Source organism: Sceloporus occidentalis, unplaced genomic scaffold (genome assembly GCF_023333645.1).
Source record: "Sceloporus occidentalis isolate IW3139 unplaced genomic scaffold, rSceOcc1.0.p SCAF_6, whole genome shotgun sequence".
Lineage (NCBI taxonomy): Eukaryota > Metazoa > Chordata > Lepidosauria > Squamata > Phrynosomatidae > Sceloporus > Sceloporus occidentalis.
Window position 1 is genome coordinate 56,330,947 of NW_028316986.1, and position 18,750 is coordinate 56,349,696.

At 36.3% G+C, this 18,750-nt stretch overlaps 1 protein-coding gene across 4 annotated transcripts in view; it reads left to right on the forward strand.

Annotated features, from left to right (window-relative positions):
• STRN (striatin) overlaps positions 1–17,174 on the forward strand; it is a 53,091-nt gene extending 35,917 nt beyond the window's left edge. For 2 of the 4 annotated variants that reach the window (XM_089529737.1, XM_089529736.1), the window contains 10 exons: positions 2,247–2,390; positions 5,024–5,160; positions 7,346–7,521; positions 8,852–8,899; positions 9,553–9,674; positions 10,087–10,254; positions 11,444–11,584; positions 12,983–13,090; positions 15,336–15,422; positions 15,506–17,174. In XM_089529737.1, the coding sequence (XP_089385863.1) occupies positions 2,247–2,390; positions 5,024–5,160; positions 7,346–7,521; positions 8,852–8,899; positions 9,553–9,674; positions 10,087–10,254; positions 11,444–11,584; positions 12,983–13,090; positions 15,336–15,422; positions 15,506–15,675 (1,301 nt within the window). In that variant the 3' untranslated portion in view covers positions 15,676–17,174. Of the gene's footprint in view, positions 1–1,606; positions 1,694–2,246; positions 2,391–5,023; positions 5,161–7,345; positions 7,522–8,851; positions 8,900–9,552; positions 9,675–10,086; positions 10,255–11,443; positions 11,585–12,982; positions 13,091–15,335; positions 15,423–15,505 lie in introns of all 4 variants that reach the window. The other 2 variants (XM_089529734.1, XM_089529735.1) reach the window with 2 other exon arrangements.
• The last annotated feature ends 1,576 nt before the right edge of the window (positions 17,175–18,750 follow it).

Here is an 18,750-nt window from a genome sequence, read left to right on the forward strand (position 1 = left end):
CAAGATTTCTTGGCACTCTCCTATATCGCGTTTTATTTTCAGATAGTAAGGCTTCTACCATCTGGTCTGGATTGACTAAAAAGAAAAGAGTACCAAACAGTAAAGGCTTTACTATGGACTGGGTGATTCTGTGCATTTATTCCTGTGCACAATTCAGGACTATTCTTACAGTTGTTCCAGTGGTGCTATAGGGGAGATTCATTTGCCTGTTTGTAATGAAAATTCTTACTTGCCCATCTTCTTTACCCCTCTCTCATATTTGTATCCCACAGTTTGTTACCTTATTAATAACTCATAAATGTATAAAACACAAGTACCAACGGTTGTGATGTATCATAAATAGCACATGCTGCAAGACTTGTGAAGTCTCAAAATGGAGCATACACACACACAGTTCACCATGCTGAATGCAGTACACTAGCTAGAAACTTGTCTACAAAACTGGTTGGGGTCAGTGGCTGAGCAAATAAAGGGCAGCTTTGAAAACCCATTTTTCTTTTTCTCTTCCCCATGTACCTCCCTCTAAAAATCTCCAAAGGTTCACAGGACCCCTCCTGAGCAGTATCTATTGCCTCACACAAAACTGTAATGAGGGAATCAGCCATAATTGGGCAGAGAGATGGTGCACCACTGGAACAACTTCTGGTTCAAGATTCTGCTGCTGGATCTGGGGTGCTTTCAGCACTGTATACAGCCAGTGCTATTGTTGCTGCCTTTTTTTCAGGCATTGGATTCAGTGATTGGATACAATCCTATGTTTTTGTTCCTTTCCCAGGGCTGTGGCTAGGAGCTGCTAGTTTCTTGACAAGTGTGCTATGTTTGGTTTGGTCTTCTTCAAGAGCACTTAAATGAGCCTAAATAAAGCAGAGGGGACAGCATGAATATTATATCACTCATTAGAATGATGTGCTTGGATTAAAAGATTGGCCACAGCTCCTGTATAAATTGGCTTCTTGCTCATGTGTAAAATACATAAAGTTTTGCTTTAACTAGAAATTCTGAAACAAGCTATATTAAATTCACAGTGCAACTCTTTTTTCAAATCTGTTCTTACCTCCTTAAGAATAATGGCCCTTCCCTATCTATTGTGAAAAGTAACAGCTTGAATGAGTTGAAAAACTTTTTGCCATTGAAGAAATTAAGCATCTGTTTAAGGCAACAGCCACAAAAAGATCACCTGGATGAGCAGGTTTTAGATAGATGAAAGGTTAAAATAGAAATATTGGGGTGGGGGACCAAAATGTTAACCTCTAAAGGATATACCGTTTTAATCTGATAGGGATGAATGTACATAGCTCTAGAATTTTGTATCTTTGCAGAAATCTGTTTCAGTGATAACAGCCTTGCAAAATCTTACATAGTTTGGCTAAAGCAAATGTAAGTAGTGATAACCTATGGTTTTGGTCTTTCATCAGTAAGGCAGGATTTGAGCCATATAATATTTAATCATGGGATGCTCCCATGATTTTGCAAGGCTGTAGTAAACATTCTTAAATACAAACCAATGTTAGTAGTTGCCTAGCAAAAGTTGTATTTACTAGATTGGGAGGAATGGTTATGGACTGTGGGTAAGATATTTTCCCATTCTTAATTAAACTTACAACAGGAAAAACTACCGAAGATATGTTTCAGCCTCAGTCCTATATAAAACAGTCAAAACAGGGATGTGGGAAAATGATGGAGCAAAATGCAGGTAAGTGTTGAGAAGGGCATGGGCCGTCAATCACATGTAGTTTCAGGAAGAACAAAAGCAATGACTTTTGCTTGATTTTTTTATTTTTATTTTTAAAGTAATTGTCATTTTTTAAAAGATTGTTGCACAACAAAAGAAGATAACAGTCCTACACAATTTTGTGAAAGTTTCAAAAAATTGTGTGAACAATTTAATTCACAAATGTTACAGTTTTGGGGAAACTGAAAACAAATTCATTTTATCATTTGCTGTAACTTGAGTTATTTTACATTTTCATGCAAGTCCATAAAGTGAATAAAAGTTCTGTTTGTATGTCTGTGTGTGTATGCGCGCACGCTAAACCTTCATTTTCATCACTTCCTTTTCAAAACATGTCATTTCATGCTTTAAAATTATTGCTGAAAGCAAGAGCTCATTCATCGACTCACATTCATATTTCCCCCTCAGAAGATAGCACCCATTGTCATTAGTGTTGGAGTAATATGGTTCTTTTTGGCAATGGTCCATTTATTAATAAGTACAAAACTGGTGTACTTTTTTTGTTTTTGGCCAGGGCCCAACAGGTCAAAACTTCAAGATATGCTTGCTAATTTGAGAGATGTTGATGATCTGCCTACATTACAACCATCTGTTGTGCCACCTACCAGACCCAGTACCTCACGGCTTATTGAACAAGAGATAAGCAGAACAGATGAAGGTAAGACATCAGTATGTGTACTGACAGAGTTTTTATGCAAGTTTTGTGTAACATATATATAATTTGTATTTAGTTAAAAATAATAGTGTTGAAGCAAGAAGCACAACATGTTTTTAGATGTTACATGTTGCATCAAGCACAATAAATTGCCAAATCAATCATAATCATGATTTTACTCTTTTTACTTTTTAATGGTATTTTAATATGGTAACTTGTTGAATTATGTTTTAACTTGTATTATCAAGTTTTTAGCTTATCTTGGTTTAACCATTTGTAAGTTGCCTTCTTCCTATGCCAAAAGAAAGACAGCATATAAGTTAAATAAATAAATAATCATAAATTGAGATCAACGGGTTGTGTCTGCCATCTGTACATTTGTTTTATTAATAAGTAATTGTATTTCAAATATATACAGTTTGTTTTTTTAAAAAAATATCCAGTGTGGCATCCAGCTATTTTAGGGGCATTGTAGTTTATTGAAAATGTTTATATAAAGAGATCAGGACATTTTTTAAACATTGCACCCCTAGTTGGTCTCTCCTGCAATATATAAACAGTACATACCTAGTTTACGTAGCATTATTATACTTGCAGACCACTGTACCTTCTTTGAATATCTGAAATCTTACATTAATATCTTTTGGGCAGGAAAGCAGCCTCTTAAATCTTACATAGTAAATGGTTCTTGTAATAGCATTTTTTTTTACCATGCCCTGAAAATGTTAATTTTTTTCCTAGCAGTTTTTCAGTTCTTGGCAGAAGGAAGTTATTGAATAATTCCTTATTGCCCTTTGTCAATATATGAAGCATCACAGTTCCACTGTAAAATAGCTAAGAATTGGCTTTCTCTGGTGCATCAACCAAGAAAGTTTTGCTGGCTTTATTGATTCCAAGGGTTTGTACTTTATGGTTACCAGTACACAGTTTCCTCAAGAACTGTGGCTGAGTAGCATTCAAATGAAAGCACCTTTTTTTGTAAACAGCTTATCTATGTGGGCTAAATGACTAATTCTATTCAGCACATGATCCAATTCAATCCCTGTAGTTGGCTATATGGAGCCTCTGGGCTGATGTGCACCTCTAAAGGTAATGCTCATGGCCAGTGAAGTCCCAAGGGCTATGTACTGCAGGAACAAGCCTTGGGTTCCATGTTGAAAGAGAGGACATATTGGTAAATAAAATAAATACATTTAACATACAATATTGTAGTTGGGATGATACCTAAGGTATAATTCCAAGATAAGCACTTTTCATCCGCATCAATTACAATATAAAAGATTTAAGCAAAATGGTTGAAATCAGTGGGGTTGCATGAGTGTTCAGCTGACAGGATTAAATCTTTTGTTTTTATTTATTTTACTATGAAATTGTGTAATGAAAAGAGATGCAGGAGTATTCACCAGTTAGTTTGCCACTTTGCTCATATGTAGTGGTGTGAACTAGCTAAGATTTCTGTTAGCAGTGGGAGTGAGTACAGTCTTCCTTCTCTCTGCAATTCCCTATTCATACAACAAACCTGCTCCAGAGAGCTGGGAAATTCTCTAGAGGCAGTTTGGGATAGCTTTACGTATTACTGTGGAGAAGTTGTATAGTAGATTTAGATCCTGCTTCCTGCAAAAGCTTTCTCTTCCCTGTTTGTGTTGGCTTTCTCAGTCTGTTACAAATATCAGTTCATTCAAGCCTTGATTTTCACCTTTTGAAGAAAATGAGGAATCAGCATTGGCTATCATGCAGCTATTATAGAGATTTAATTCGATTTGTCTTTATCTTTTACATCTTCCAAAAGCTGTAGACTTATTTTGTGAGTGATGGTAACAAAGAAAGCTGGTAGCATTTTCTGGGGTTATTGTTCCACAGGAATGGTGCCACTACAGATAATTCTTTACTTTAAAAAGATTTCTTTTCTCTTCAGTTCATTCATGGATGAGAGTGGACTGTCTAGGGAACAAAGTGTTGTAGGGTTGTTTTGTATTTTAATAGTGTTTCGGTGTGTGTGTATGTGTGTGTGTGTGTGTGAGAGAGAGAGAGACTTTTCAAGGTATGTAAAAATTAAAACCATACCTGTCAAGGTTTCTACAGAGAGTGTAAGGAGTGAACAGTCTATGGCTGCATCTGCAGTGCAGAAGTAATACAGTTTGACACTACTTTAACTCTATGGCTCAATGCTGTAGAACTCTGGTATTTGTAGTTTTGTGAGATATTTTGTCTTTTCTGCCAGAGGGTTCTGGTGCCATAGCAAATTGCAAAGCCTAGAATTCCATAACTCTGAGCCATGGCAGATAAAGCGGTGTCAAACTGCATTATTTTTGCAATGAAGATGCAGTGTATGGAAATTTCTTATACGTACGAACATTTGTGTATCAGTTTGTTTCTTCTTTTTGTAGTGGAGAAACTAATTGCTTTGAACCATTCAGAGGGCTATAGTTTCTGAAGCATTTGTATTTTAAGAACACAAACATCTGGCAGTAATCAGGTTCTGCTGGTGCCTCTTCTTAAATCTCATTTTGTTTTTTGGTAATGAAGTTCTTTCATTGAATCTCACATTCAGTTTCTGGGATATAATTTTTGGGTTTACAGACTACATGTTAGGTTTGGGATTCATAGAATGCATACTTTCATTTTCTCTCTTTCAGTGGAAGCTTTAACATTCCCTCCTTCATCTGGAAAATCTTTCATTATGGGAACAGATGAGGCCCTGGAAAATGAGCTTGGTCTTGGAGAATTGGCAGGACTCACAGTAGCCAATGAAGCAGATTCATTGACATACGATGTAAGTGCTAGTCACGTAATAATGATCTACTGTATATGTCTGTTAAAATGGTAGATATAAGTAGCCTGTAAATAAGAATGCATAACAAAAACTATCAATAGCATTTGAATAGCAGCTCTCCTGAATACTGTCCAAATAGGCATATAGTGCTTGCTTATAGCCTTATCCCTTCTATTCTTCTATGGTTTCCCTGATGTCTCCTTCCTCTCATATTCCTTTCCTTTTTCTTTTATGTACCTCTCCCATCTGTCTTCCTTTCTTCCTTCATCATTCTCATTATTCTTCCTTATTTGCTTCTTCTAATCAAGAAAACTAGTAAGAAGCCATAGAGTATTTGCTGATATCTTCTCTTCACAAAGACTGCTTGTAGTTGCCTTGCAGTGCTTCCAGTGCTGCCTGTAAACATAACTGACCTTAGTTCTGTCATTCTGCAGTGGGAGTTCTGTTCCCCCCCTCTTTTTTAGACTAAATGATATAATTACCTATGGAAATAAAACTCTGGAGATTCTGCATTCCTGTACACAGAGTATTTCAGATACATGATTGTGAAATACAAGATTGATAAACCATGCAAACAGGTAAATTTCCTGCTCAAAATGTTAATGCTTGCATTCATGAGGGTGCTGCTTTTTTAAATGGCTGGCCCTTATTCTTCTGATATCAAGGCAATACAGGCGAAATATGAAAAATAAACCATAATATCATAAACTAAAATGACATTACAGGAAAAATAAATCATTGCCATAAAAACAGCAAACATTTTGAAAGTTTTTACCTAGCACAAAACTTGTATCAGTACTAACTTCTACGAGAAGGGAGTTCCAAAGATGGAATGCCACCACAGAGAAGACTTTCTTCTTTACAAAGCAAAGTTCTCCTCCTAAAGGAACTCATTGAAGAGTCTCTTCTGAAAGTCTTCAGGCACTCACCATTTGGTGTATGTCTTACAAATGTGGTATTTCTCATGAGTACAGTTATCATATGAACTTACAAATGAAGGATTATGTTATACTGATCCCTAAATTCCTCAGCTATACAGGACTCCATTTGCTTGTTGCGCTTACATATTTCATAGTGGTTGCTGAACATGAGTGACATGCAGATTCTTTTAACAATATACAATATGGCCAAATTTATTATTTATTGCTGGCCATTAATTCTGTGTACTTCTGAAGGCTTTTCAAAGCCAGCAACAGTGGTACATCCTATGTGAACCTGTCAGCTTGCTGAGGTCATCAGCAGAAGTCTTGCTTAATGTCCCTCCAACCACACTGAAGGTGTGGTTGTTGGTGACTTGGGACAGGGCCTTTTCAGCAGTGGTGCTCAAGCTTTCTTCACTAGAAATTTGGATGGCCTTCAGATGACAGACTTATTCTGGAGCTGTGAGACCATTTTATTTTGCTGGGCTTGAGTGATTTTGTTGTTGTTGTTTTGGTTGCTTATGATCTGTTTATTGTATTGTCATTTCCTGACAGACTCTGCTGTTCTGTTGTTTACAATTTTCATTAAGTATGTTAGTGTTTTGATTAGGATTTGATCTGTTTTGAAGGCTTTTAAACAGAAATAAAATAGTGAAATATGTTCTAAGGAAAGGATGAGAATGAAACATTATTGCAGATATTTAAAAGAAGTGACTTTTTGTACAAATAGCATAGTGGAAAAAGGGGACAGAATGAGAAAGTATGAGTATTCCTGAAATTGTGTGGGCAATAGTATAATTATTATGTAGCATTAAGAATATATACAGGCTGTTACAGGAAGGCAAACATATAAGCATTTAGAAGGCCAGTGAGGCCAACTATAATCCAAGTTAAAATTGTCATCTCTTTCACACTGCACAGTTGTAGCATTTTGATGCCACTTTACCAGCCATAGTTGCATTCTGCAGAACCCTGGAGTTTGTATTTCGGTGAAGCAGTCAACTCTCTGACACAGAATTCAAAATAATTCAGCAAATTACAAATCCCAGGATTCCATAGGATGGAACCATGGCAATGAAAGATCTATAACTGTGCAGTATGAAAAATACATGTATCAAAAGTCTTCATGCAATTAATATGACAAGACACGTGTTTGCTTGTGTTTATATTCCATGTTGTTTTGCAGATTAAATTATTAAGGTGTCAGAATGCAGGTTGTTCACCTCTTGTTGCTACAACAATAGAATTTCTTTTTATTACAACAGATAGCAAACAATAAAGATGCCCTAAGGAAGACTTGGAATCCCAAATTTACATTAAGGAGCCATTTTGATGGAATAAGAGGCCTGGCTTTCCATCCAGTTGAACCAGTATTAATTACAGCTTCAGAAGACCATACATTAAAAATGTGGAATTTGCAGAAAACATCTCCAGCAAAAAAGTAAGGTCACAGTTGGTAAAAAATACATGGTTATCAAATACACTGGACCCTTGTTATATGCTGGGGTTTGGTTCCAAGATCCCCCATGGATAACAAAATCCGTGTATGCTCAAGTCTCATTAAATATAATGACATAGCAAAATGGTGTCCCTTATAAAAAATGGAAAATCAAGGTTCGATTTTTGAAATTTATACTTTTTTTTTAACATTTTCAAACCGTGTATGCTTGAATCCGTGTATAAAAAATCCATGTATAAGAAGGGCAACTGTACATAGATTATAGACTGAAGTAATGCAACAGTAGCAGCATGGCTATAGTGAGCCTGATTTATATTGCACTGAAGTAACAAAAAGTTTTACTAATACATGATTGGACCTAGACTTGTTTATTTACTGAGAGAAAGGCTCTGGGTGTTTGTGAATTGAACTAAGATCCAGTGAGATTCCCACTGGAGGAAGGGGTGGAATGGGAATTTTCTCCAATTCCTACTACAGTTTTCAACACTACCTCCCATGCTGTCCACAACAGCTTGAAAAGTGACAGGGAAGTTGAATTTTTTTTTTAAATTCCTCAGTTAATCATCCATTCTTGTTCTGTATTTCTAGAATTCCACTGAACACAAGTCTGTATCCAACCCAAAGTGTAATCGTGACAATTATATAATTATGGAGTGTTACTTCTGTTGCAAAATAAATGTTGTTTGAGATTTGGGAGTATTGTGGAGTGTAAAAGTTGCCAAGGTTCACCGCTAATGGAGCCTTAGTCACAGATTTCAGTGTTCTTCTGTACTTACAGAGTCTTGAGCATTTTCCACTAGCACCTACAGCAACTGAAAAAAATCACCCTGAGAGAACTATCATTACTAGCCATAATTTGTAGTAGCTAGAATTGGTCTGAGAATAATCAGCTTTCCTAAAAGAAAAGTTGGTTATCTCTTCTTATATTGTAAATAATCAGACTCTTGGCAGTTGTGACAATTGAAATTCATTTTATGAGCATTCCCTGCTTTTTATTTCATTGTCTGTTTTGGGAAGTTAATGAAAATATTACTTTTTGCATATGATGATGCTATATCTCAAAACCCTTGGTGGAACAGCAAGGGCTGCCAAGAGGATTTAAACACTGTAATATGTAAGAAGGAGAGCACTAGGAGGAATCAGGAAGTGAAAGGTTAATAATAATATCTTGAACTGAAGGTGTGTTTAGAAGGATTCATGTGAGTTTAAGGCAATTTGAAAATTAATTCCCGAATGTCTGATGAGAAGTTTTTCAGTGCTTTGTGTTCTATAAGTCTTTGAACATTTGATTTTGTTTTTTATTTTTGTCCAGGAGTGCCTCTCTTGATGTTGAACCTATATACACTTTCAGGGCACATAAGTAAGTAAACATGCAAGAATATACAGAACACATTTCTGTTGTCACAGCTGTAACTGCTCTGTTTGATGCAACCCTCCAGTGGGGTTGAACTTTGGGCTGACACAATCCATGCAACAGCCATGAGATTTCTTCATTTTGTGGCTCAACACATTCTTCATTTTGTGGCTCAACACATATCTAGTATGCTTCTCTGAAAGTGGGTGATGTGCTGTGATAAAAGCCACACACAAGCCATGTGTTGAGACAGTCCATACTGCAATTTAGGCTATGGTCATGAAGATTGAATTAACCCTGTTGCTACAGCTTCTTCTGTCATAGAGCCAATATCTACTGTGCCCTGTGTAGTGTTGAGAGGGCTTTCTGTCTTCAGTAGAGGATAGGACATGGATGGGCAAAGAAGCAGTATTCTCCAGAATGATGGAATAGTTTGGGAGAGTACTGTGAGTTCTGTCTTCAGTGTGCTTAATGGAGGATGTTGTGTTCCAGTGGTTTAATTCCAAGATACTTAGAAAAATCCATAGTTTTGTGATTTCAACTGCAGTACAAAACAGATTGCATAGGTTTGTGTGGTGTTGGTTGAGTGGGACTACAGCCTACTATTAGAAATAACATTAAAATAAATCAGTATTGCTTTGATATGTTTTGTCCTGCAGCAGTCCAGTGCTTTGTGTGGTAATGAGTAATAGTGGAGAACAGTGTTACAGTGGGGGAACTGATGGCTTCATCCAGGGTTGGAATACTACAAACCCAAATATAGACCCATATGATTCCTATGGTAAGTGTCCCTAATTTTGGCAGAATTCAATTTTGCTTTTAAAGAGTGAACAACAGCTTGTTGAATGTGTGGAAGTAAACATGATTTGTTTGTTTTTTAAATTAGTTGACAAATGTAAATATAAAAATAAATGGTGAAATGGGAGCATCAAATAAGAGATTATGTGTCATACATTGTTTGGAAGGAAATTTAGATAGTAACAAATGGATCCTTTAAACTGGTAAAAGATATAGAAATGAATTATAATTTTGAAGAGCGAGTCAGTAAGTGTCACTGAGAATTTTGTATTTAGGTTTGTGGATAATTTTTTAAAAGAATGTCTGACATGAAGCCACTTTTCATTTAATAAGGCACATAACTTCTGTTTCCCCCCTGTTTTGACATAATTTTGAAATGTGCAATTTGTTCACAGATCCTTCTGTCTTAAGAGGAGCATTTGTAGGCCACACAGATGCAGTGTGGGGCTTGGTTTACAGTGGAGCACACCAGCGTTTGCTTTCCTGTTCAGCAGATGGCACTATACGTTTATGGAAAGCTTTGGAAATCTCTCCAGCTCTGAACATTTTTAATGATAATCAAGGTATGAATTAATATTCTTCATTTTAAAACCACTATTAGAAGTGCTAGCACCTATGTTTCTAGCCATTTTCAGGAAAGGGTTTATAATTCAGCTGAATTGTTTTGAGAGTGTTTTTTTAAAACCAATTTAATAGATTCCCAGCATTGGTATGCTGAAGCTGAGAAAACGTACAATTTCCAAAGCCATTAAATTACATTTAAATGGTTGCATTAATACTTCTTAAGGATTATAATAGAAACCAGACTTTCCTGTTACATTTGTTTTGAAAAAAATGTATGTGTACATAGCTTCACAGTGATTTATAATAAGCACTATTACTAGAGGATATCCATTGTTTTGTTTTGGTCATATTTATTTCTTTGGGACACTAATACAGTGATGATCATTTTCTAGAACTAAAGTACAGTTATATGTTCTATAGCAAACAACTGTACTTGAAACTTAGGTCCAAAACACACTCCAGAAATAATACAGTTTGTAACTGCTTTAACTGCCTGGGCTCACTACTAGAGAATCATGGGAATTCTAGTTTATTGTGGCACCAGAGCTTTCTGACAGAGAATTTTTTGTTCATTTCTCCATTTATAAAGGCTTCATATTTCTTCAAACATAGTTTACCTGCCTTACTAAGGGACTCAGATGGATAACTGCTTCATAATGAAATTCATTTTTCAAAGAAATTGAAATTTCTTTCTGTCTTCTGAAACAGTGGGTTAAAACCCACAAAATCCACAAAAACTTGTCTAAAGTAAATTAGTCTTAAAGGTCATATTAGATTCCTCCCTCCCTTCCTTATATGGGATTTTTAAAAACATACTCTTTTTTTCTCCTTACGAGGCACCTTCATATTGTTGCTCAATATTTCTGTGTCAGTTTGTGCCTTTTGCAGCAATGCTTTACTTTTGTTTGTTGTGCAATGACACTGGTATATAGGCACTGGTGCATCTCATGAGACAGACTGTAACAGTTGTTCAAAAATCAATAATTCAGTATAGAAAGATACCTAGTATTTCAGCTTTTCAGAGATCTATTGAGCACTTGAGGAACAATAGTTCTTGCCTTTGCCAGTTTGAAATAACTGGTGGTTGAAGAGTGTCATTAAAAAGACTGAATGTGGCTCCTCTTAGGTAATGTTCTCATGCCAGTTGACTAAACTTGTAAGCTATTCTGACATAATTCTGTTTTGTAGAGATGGGGATTCCATCTTCTGTGGACCTGGTGAGCAGTGACCCAAACCATATGGTAGCATCATTTAACAGTGGGCACACATGTATTTTTAATATGGAAACAAGACAACGTATTCTTACCTTGGAATCCAACATAGATACTAGTATGTATCCAAAAGGGTAGTGGTGGTGGGAGTAATACTTAGGGGATTATTTTAATTGGTTTTAGGCCAATGTGACTGGTTTTCAAGACATATTTTGGTGTGGGTTGGCACTGGTAAGAGATGGTTGCAAAGCAGAATGACGGAGCAAAAAACTAATGTTGGGTTTACAGCTGGCAAAGCATAGCAATGAAATTTGGGGGAATAGAGTCACCTCTCAGGGGTGGGAGAAGTCTAAAAGAATTTAGAAAACCCACAGACTGTGGACAATTAAAACAGCAGAGGCCTCAGATAATTTATAGAATAAGAATTTCTTAGGATGATATCAGGGTATCCAAGGAAATATCTAAAACATGTGCAACCTGTCCAGAAGTGAGGTATTGAAGTCTACCCTTTGCATGCTAGAATAGTAAAAGCAGAAATGCAAGTCACTTGCACTTTTCTATAATGTCTGAGCCAGTTTTAAAAATACAAAATAGCCTCACATTAATAGCCTCACATTAAAAGCCTTTGTCTTTTCGTATTAATACAGTTTGAGAGACTATCATACCTATCCTAAGCACACTATTTGGAAGTTATTTCAGTGATGTGTGCTTGCATATAATCTAGTTAGGACAAAAACGTCTAGTTGTTTTTGATATGCTGCTGCCTGCACTTCATATGTTATTATAGTTTAGGAACACACGAGCCAAAAAGTGCGGCTTCTGGCCACTTCGGGGGCGTGTGGATGATGCACACCCAGGGTCAGCTGGAAGCTGCTCTGCAGCTGCCTAAGACACCCCAAAGCTGGACAGAAAAAGAGCAGTGAAAAGCTGCTCCTTTCTGGCGACCCATTCAGGGCTTCAGTAGCAGCTGGCTTTGGGACTGCAGTGTCTGGTTATCATGGTCCTGTGCTGATTGAGAGTCAACAGAGGCTGCTCCAAGCTGCCAATCTGCTGCACCTCTTAGTCATAAATGTCCTGTGATATTCTAAAGGGCAAATTCTAAAGAGCAAAAGCTGTATAATAACCTATCAAAGTCTCTTACCATTCCATTGCCCTTAACTTGCTTCCTTTTTGTTAGTTCTGCCTATACTATCTCTAGATCTGGTAGTCTTCTGTTCTGCCTACCTCTTCTTCCTTCATGCTACCTTAGTGGGTGGAAACAACAAACCAATCGTTGTAAAATGGTAAAGCTTCATTTCTGAAACTGTATGAGATTAGCTAATCTGTGTGTGATGTTCATTTTATTTTTGTTATATTTAAGAGAGTAATGGGATTTCAGTTATCCTATATATTGAATGAATATAATAAGGTTTGAATAGGTAATTTGGGGTCTTCCAGATTGTTTCAGGAGGTCTTTTAGTTTCTTATGTGACAAAAAAATAGTTTTTGAAACTTTTTTGTGTATTTATTCCCTTAGCAGTTAGTTCTTCTTGCCAAATAAACAAAGTGATCAGCCATCCAACTCTTCCAATCAGTATCACAGCCCATGAGGATAGACACATCAAATTCTATGACAATAACACAGGTGAGTAGCCTTCCTCCATATCATATCACAAAAAGTAAAAAGGTCATAACACTTACCAATTTACAAATACAAGTCTGAAATAGAAAATACAGCAAACTCTAAGATATACATTGTTGTCATACTATTAATAGCCCAACCAAAGGACATAAAATACACTATGCTAGTTTTCAAAATTATTGACTTCTTCATAAGCCAAATATAAAACTCACATAGTGTCAGAGTAATGGGCCTGCATCTTGTTTGAAATGTTTGCTTTCAGATGGTGTCTAAGGTGGTCATGAGGGTGAATTGGTGGAGGTGAAGGCACACCCCTTCTTTGCCATGCAAGGACTGTGGATAAACACAGTAAAAGCCCAATAATAAAATTTCTCTGTCCATTGCCAGTATAATGGGGTCTGAAACGGGACTTAGGTCCCAAACAGACAGGCCAAAATAAAGCTGCTTCGGGTCACTTTGGAGGTATGCTATTTAAATGACACACACATTTTAAGAGGGCAGAAGCTGTGCCAAAGGTGTGCTCCAGTCCTTAGGACTGGACTGTGGCTTTGGCACGTCTTCTGGCCTCTTAGGATGCATGCAGCCGTTAAACAGCATACCTCCAAAGTGCCCTGAAGGAGGTTTTTTTTTTTTTTTTTGGCCTGTCTGTTCGGACCCTTAGAAAGTTATCTGACACAGATGCAAGAATAAAGGTGTTTTGGCTGAGCATTGCTGTGCAATGGTATTGAACTACGTTTTTATTATGGCCTAAATCCAGTTCTTAGTCTCAAATAGAATAGACACATGGAAACTCACATGTATGTTGATTTACCAAATTCCCATTGATTCAGTCAGCATACCTTAGTTGGAATTAACAACATGATTTAGGCCTCTGGCTTTAATGTCCAATCCAGAAAGCCCTGTTACTATCTTTGTCAAAGAAAAGTTTATGATTCAGGTATAGGATTCACATGGTAATCGAAAGAACAACTTTATTATTCATATCCTACATATTACAAAAGATGGGACTCCTGTGCATGTTTCTCAAAAAAATCTATGAAAGAAATAGCAATTATTCTTTACTTTAAAGCCCCACAGCAATACTTCATCTTTGTAAATTATAGCTGTTAGAATACTTGTAGTCATTAGGATCTGTATATTAAGTATATAATTAAAGCAGAAACTGGTACCATAGTTCATATTACCAAACTGAACAAAGGGTTCCAGAACTCTGTTAATAAATTCTCTGCATTTCAGTCTAGTTGTCTGCTGCTTAGTTTGCCAAGAAAGCATACAAACTCTTTGTGTAAGCAACTTGGTGATAATCCTGAGTTACTTTGTTCTTGAGTTCAGCTTAGGCAACCCCATTATAGAGTTTTCTTGGAAATATTTATTCAGGGAGGTTAGCCATTGCCACCTTCTTAGGGCAAGAGTGTGATTTGCCCAAGGTTAACCAGCGGGTTACCATGACTGAGCAAGGATTTGAATCCCAATCTCCTGGAGTCCTAGTCCAGCACTGAAACCACTATACTTCACTGGGTCTCCCAGAGTAAGTAGATAGCTCAAATGTTATGACTTTCAAGACCCCACCCCACCTCTAGTGTGTTCCAGTTGTCACGTTCAGAAGCACAAGTTTAGGAAAAGGCAGTGTAACTGTCCATTGCAAAGGAGTGAGGGGATCACTTCTGAAAGGAAGAGGGAAGCTACATTATTTGTCAGTTGGAACAGCTGAGTTGTGTACCATGTCTATCATTTTATGTATAAATATGATTTTACGTAGAAAGCTTCTGCAATTCTGTAATGCATTAACTTATAGCAAGCTGTAAAATACATTTTTTCATCTGTAATTACACAGGGAAATAGATATATAGAGAGATCTTGTATCATTTTTGAGACTAACTGAAATAAAGAAGATTGCAGCATGAGCAGCTCATGCTGCTAACTTCTTTCTTTCAGTTAGTCTCAAAGGTGCCACAAGATCACTCTATACAGTGGGCCCTTGTTATCCGCTGTAGTTTGGTTCCAGGGACCCCCATGAATAACAAAATCTGTGGATGCTCAAATCCCATTAAATGCAATGGCATAACAAAATAGTGTCCCTTATATAAGATGGCAAATCCAGGTTTGATACTTGGAATTTATACCTTTTTTGAATGTTTTCAAGCCGTGGATGCTTGAATCCATGGATAAAAAAATCCATGGATAAGGAGGGCCGACTGTATACTGATTCTGCAGACTAACACGGCTATATCTTTGAATTCTACTACAGGGAAATTGATTCACTCCATGGTAGCTCACTTGGATGCTGTCACAAGTTTAGCTGTCGATCCAAATGGCTTGTACTTGATGTCTGGCAGTAAGTACTTCTAAAGAACATTCTTTAAGTGTTTTCTAACTTTAGCAATAAATTTAATTCCTTCCCTCCTTTTTCCAATTTAGGCCATGACTGTTCAATACGCTTATGGAACCTTGAAAGCAAAACCTGCATTCAGGAGTTCACAGCTCATCGCAAAAAACATGACGAATCTATTCATGATGTGGCATTCCATCCCACCAAATGTTATATTGCCAGTGCAGGAGCAGATGCACTTGCCAAAGTCTTTGTATGATGCAATACTTCCCTTCTAGCTACCATGTATATACAACAAGCTGTACAAAAGACAAAAGAGGGCAAGAATCTTCTTTTCATGCCCTCTAATTCAATGAATGTTAGTAATAGGTTAGTTTTTTTTGTTTCTGTTTTTCGCTGCAGGGTGCTTTTTTCTAAATTAAAAGGGTTATTTGGTTATATGAGTTCAGCAAGTGCTGAGAACTGGGAAACTCTCAATTTCAAATGGTTTATAGAGGAATCATTTTTATTTTTGAAGGTTACATTTTGAAGGTGTCCAGGCCGGTCTTGGGCAAAATGAGATCCTCTAAACAGTATGGGCAATGCTGAGTAGTCAGTATAAAAGCCAATCGTTCGACTTCTGTAGATTACGGGCAGATAAAAAAAATGTTTCTGTCTATCTCTTGTGGTATTTTATTCACATAATTCCTTAAAATAACCCCAGAGTTTTGTGATTCATGTAATTGGAGTCCTGAGAGGAATAGCATCCCCATGTTCATATTTTGGTATTGAAAGTTTGGATGTTACACAAAAAATACTATTTGATTCAGTCTTAGCCTGCTGGCTGTTACGTTAGGTGTACCGAATTTATAATGTTAGATATTTTAAAAATATTAATGGATTAATTCCCTAAATAAATCATATATAAAATGCATAAAACTGACTTTTTTTATTCAAGCCCTTGAAATTCTGGTTAGCAAGCAGCTGGAATCATAATTAATTCTTTAATCTAATTTCATATAATATGGCAGATACTTGTATGCAAGAATAATGAAACTTCACATGCTGGTACACTTTGATCATACTAGAGTTTATTAAAATACTGAAACAAGCAACTTTTCAACTAAACAAAAAATGATATCTATATAGGATTAACAGGTCTTGCTGTTGAAATGCAACAATATTTATTAGCGTATTCAGTAACCCTCTTCCCCCACCCAGTTTCTCTTTACAAACATTCACACATAGCATTAGAACTGCTTTCCTGTGGTACTTTGTTCCATGCTGCTAGGAACTGTGTGAATATGAGAATAAGTGTGTGAGAGAGAAATTGGGTGGGATTAAGGGATTAATGAATCAGGTATGTAAGTGAGGCTGTCCTTGTTATTCTGAGGGTGCGCAGAGGAATTTGGGGGCTGTCCATCCAGTACAAAAACTGTTGTAGAATGTTCAAAAGACTAAATGTCTTCCAAAGTTATATAATATCCCATGGCCCCAAAACATTTATCACAAATTGTGCAAGAGGTGCAGGTGGAAGTGACTGAAGGTGAATGATATTGTCTTATAGAAAAGGTTGTCTACCCCATCATCTGTGACTTGATCCTAGAGTTTTCCCAGATAGGACAAAAATAGTTGAATTTTAAAAAAAAGAATTAGGAGTTCATTAGTAATTAGATCTTGGATTACCTTTGCTGCTATGGATTTGAAGCAGAATAGAGAATAGTTTTCTGTGGGTTTTTCGGGCTATGTGGCCATGTTCTAGAAGAGTTTCTTCCTGACGTTTTGTCAGCATCTGTGGCTGGCATCTTCAGAGAATTCTCTGAAGATGCCAGCCACAGATGCTGGTAAAACGTCAGGAAGAAACTCTTCTAGAACGTGGCCACATAGCCCGAAAAACCCACAGAAAACTATGGATGCCTGCCATGAAAGCCTTCGACTTCACAGAATAGAGAATCTTTAGCACAATTTGTGCAATAAATGCTTATTTTCTGTAGGCTTGAAAATGTTGAATTCTACCAGTTTGCAGTTTTGCAAATGGTAGTCATTTAGTGGCAAAACCAAAAAGGACTCCATTAACTAAAATATTTATTATGAGTGCGTAGAGAGATCTTGTAGCATCTTTGAAACTAACTGAAAGAAAGAAATTCAAAGGTGCTACAAGATCTCTCTGTCTACTGATTCTACATATTAATTAATCTATATCTTTGAATTCTACATTTATTATGACATATGCCTTCATGGATCACAGTCCTCAAGTTATGCCATAATAAATGTGTTAATCTTCAACGTGCCACAGGACTAAACTGTTGGTGGATATTTTCTCTCTTGCACATACTGCTTGATGTTCAATATATTTCTTTTAAATGTGACTAACCTTTTATTTTTTTCAAAAAATATACAGTAATAACTCAAAGGGATTTTCCTAATTTTGAGTCAAAGCAAAGTATAGGACACATTTGTCTATATGTGACTTCTCTATATGTGCCCCTGTTTTCTTGGTGTACTCATTTTTTAAAAATGATACTACAGAAGTTTATTTGGGAAAAATACATGAAGTTGTGTATATTATGTGTGTGTACATATATATATGTATATAGATAGATATAGAGAAAAGTTGTAAACAGTATGTATTAAATACGTCTAAGGGAAAATTCTCTATGGGTAATTTTAATGTTTTAGTATTAAAAATTCTCAAAACTTTGTTAAATGCAAAGAATAAAAGGTATGGGTATTGTGCTCTTTGCTTAAGCAATATAATACATAGTTGCTGATGTTCAAATTGCTGTAAATAAAACTAATATGCCAGCATGTTTGTTTTTAAGACTCCCATTTGATTAAATTATGAATGTAAGAAAAATGCTATTCAAATGTGGATTGGAAATTATTCCATCCTGCTTAGTGAATATTTGATCCAAGTGAAGTGACTTCTAAAACAGGCAAATAGCTAGAGGCTAAGGTGCCTTTGACAAACAAAATGTAGCCTTACTATGAAGTTGTGGGCTCTGTATTTGTGCTCTTCTCCAAACTCTGTGTTTGTGTCTGTCAATCTCCTGCTTGCCTGCTATAGATTGCATAGTACTGTGCATTAAGTATTGAAATTCTTTAAGATATCATCTTCAGTTAGTGATAAGAAATACATTTTTTTTTTAGTTTTGACTAACCTGTTCCATTTACCTGTCAGTGCTGAGTTGGAACTCTTTTTGCATTTTATAAGCATTTGAACCAGATTGCCCATACCTTTTTAAAAAACTGATTTTCATTAAAGCACTTGCTTAGAGCTGACCAAGTGTACTGCCTTCATTTGAAAATTTTGTAGTTAGCCTGTATTTAAAACTTAACTGTGTATAATCTTTGA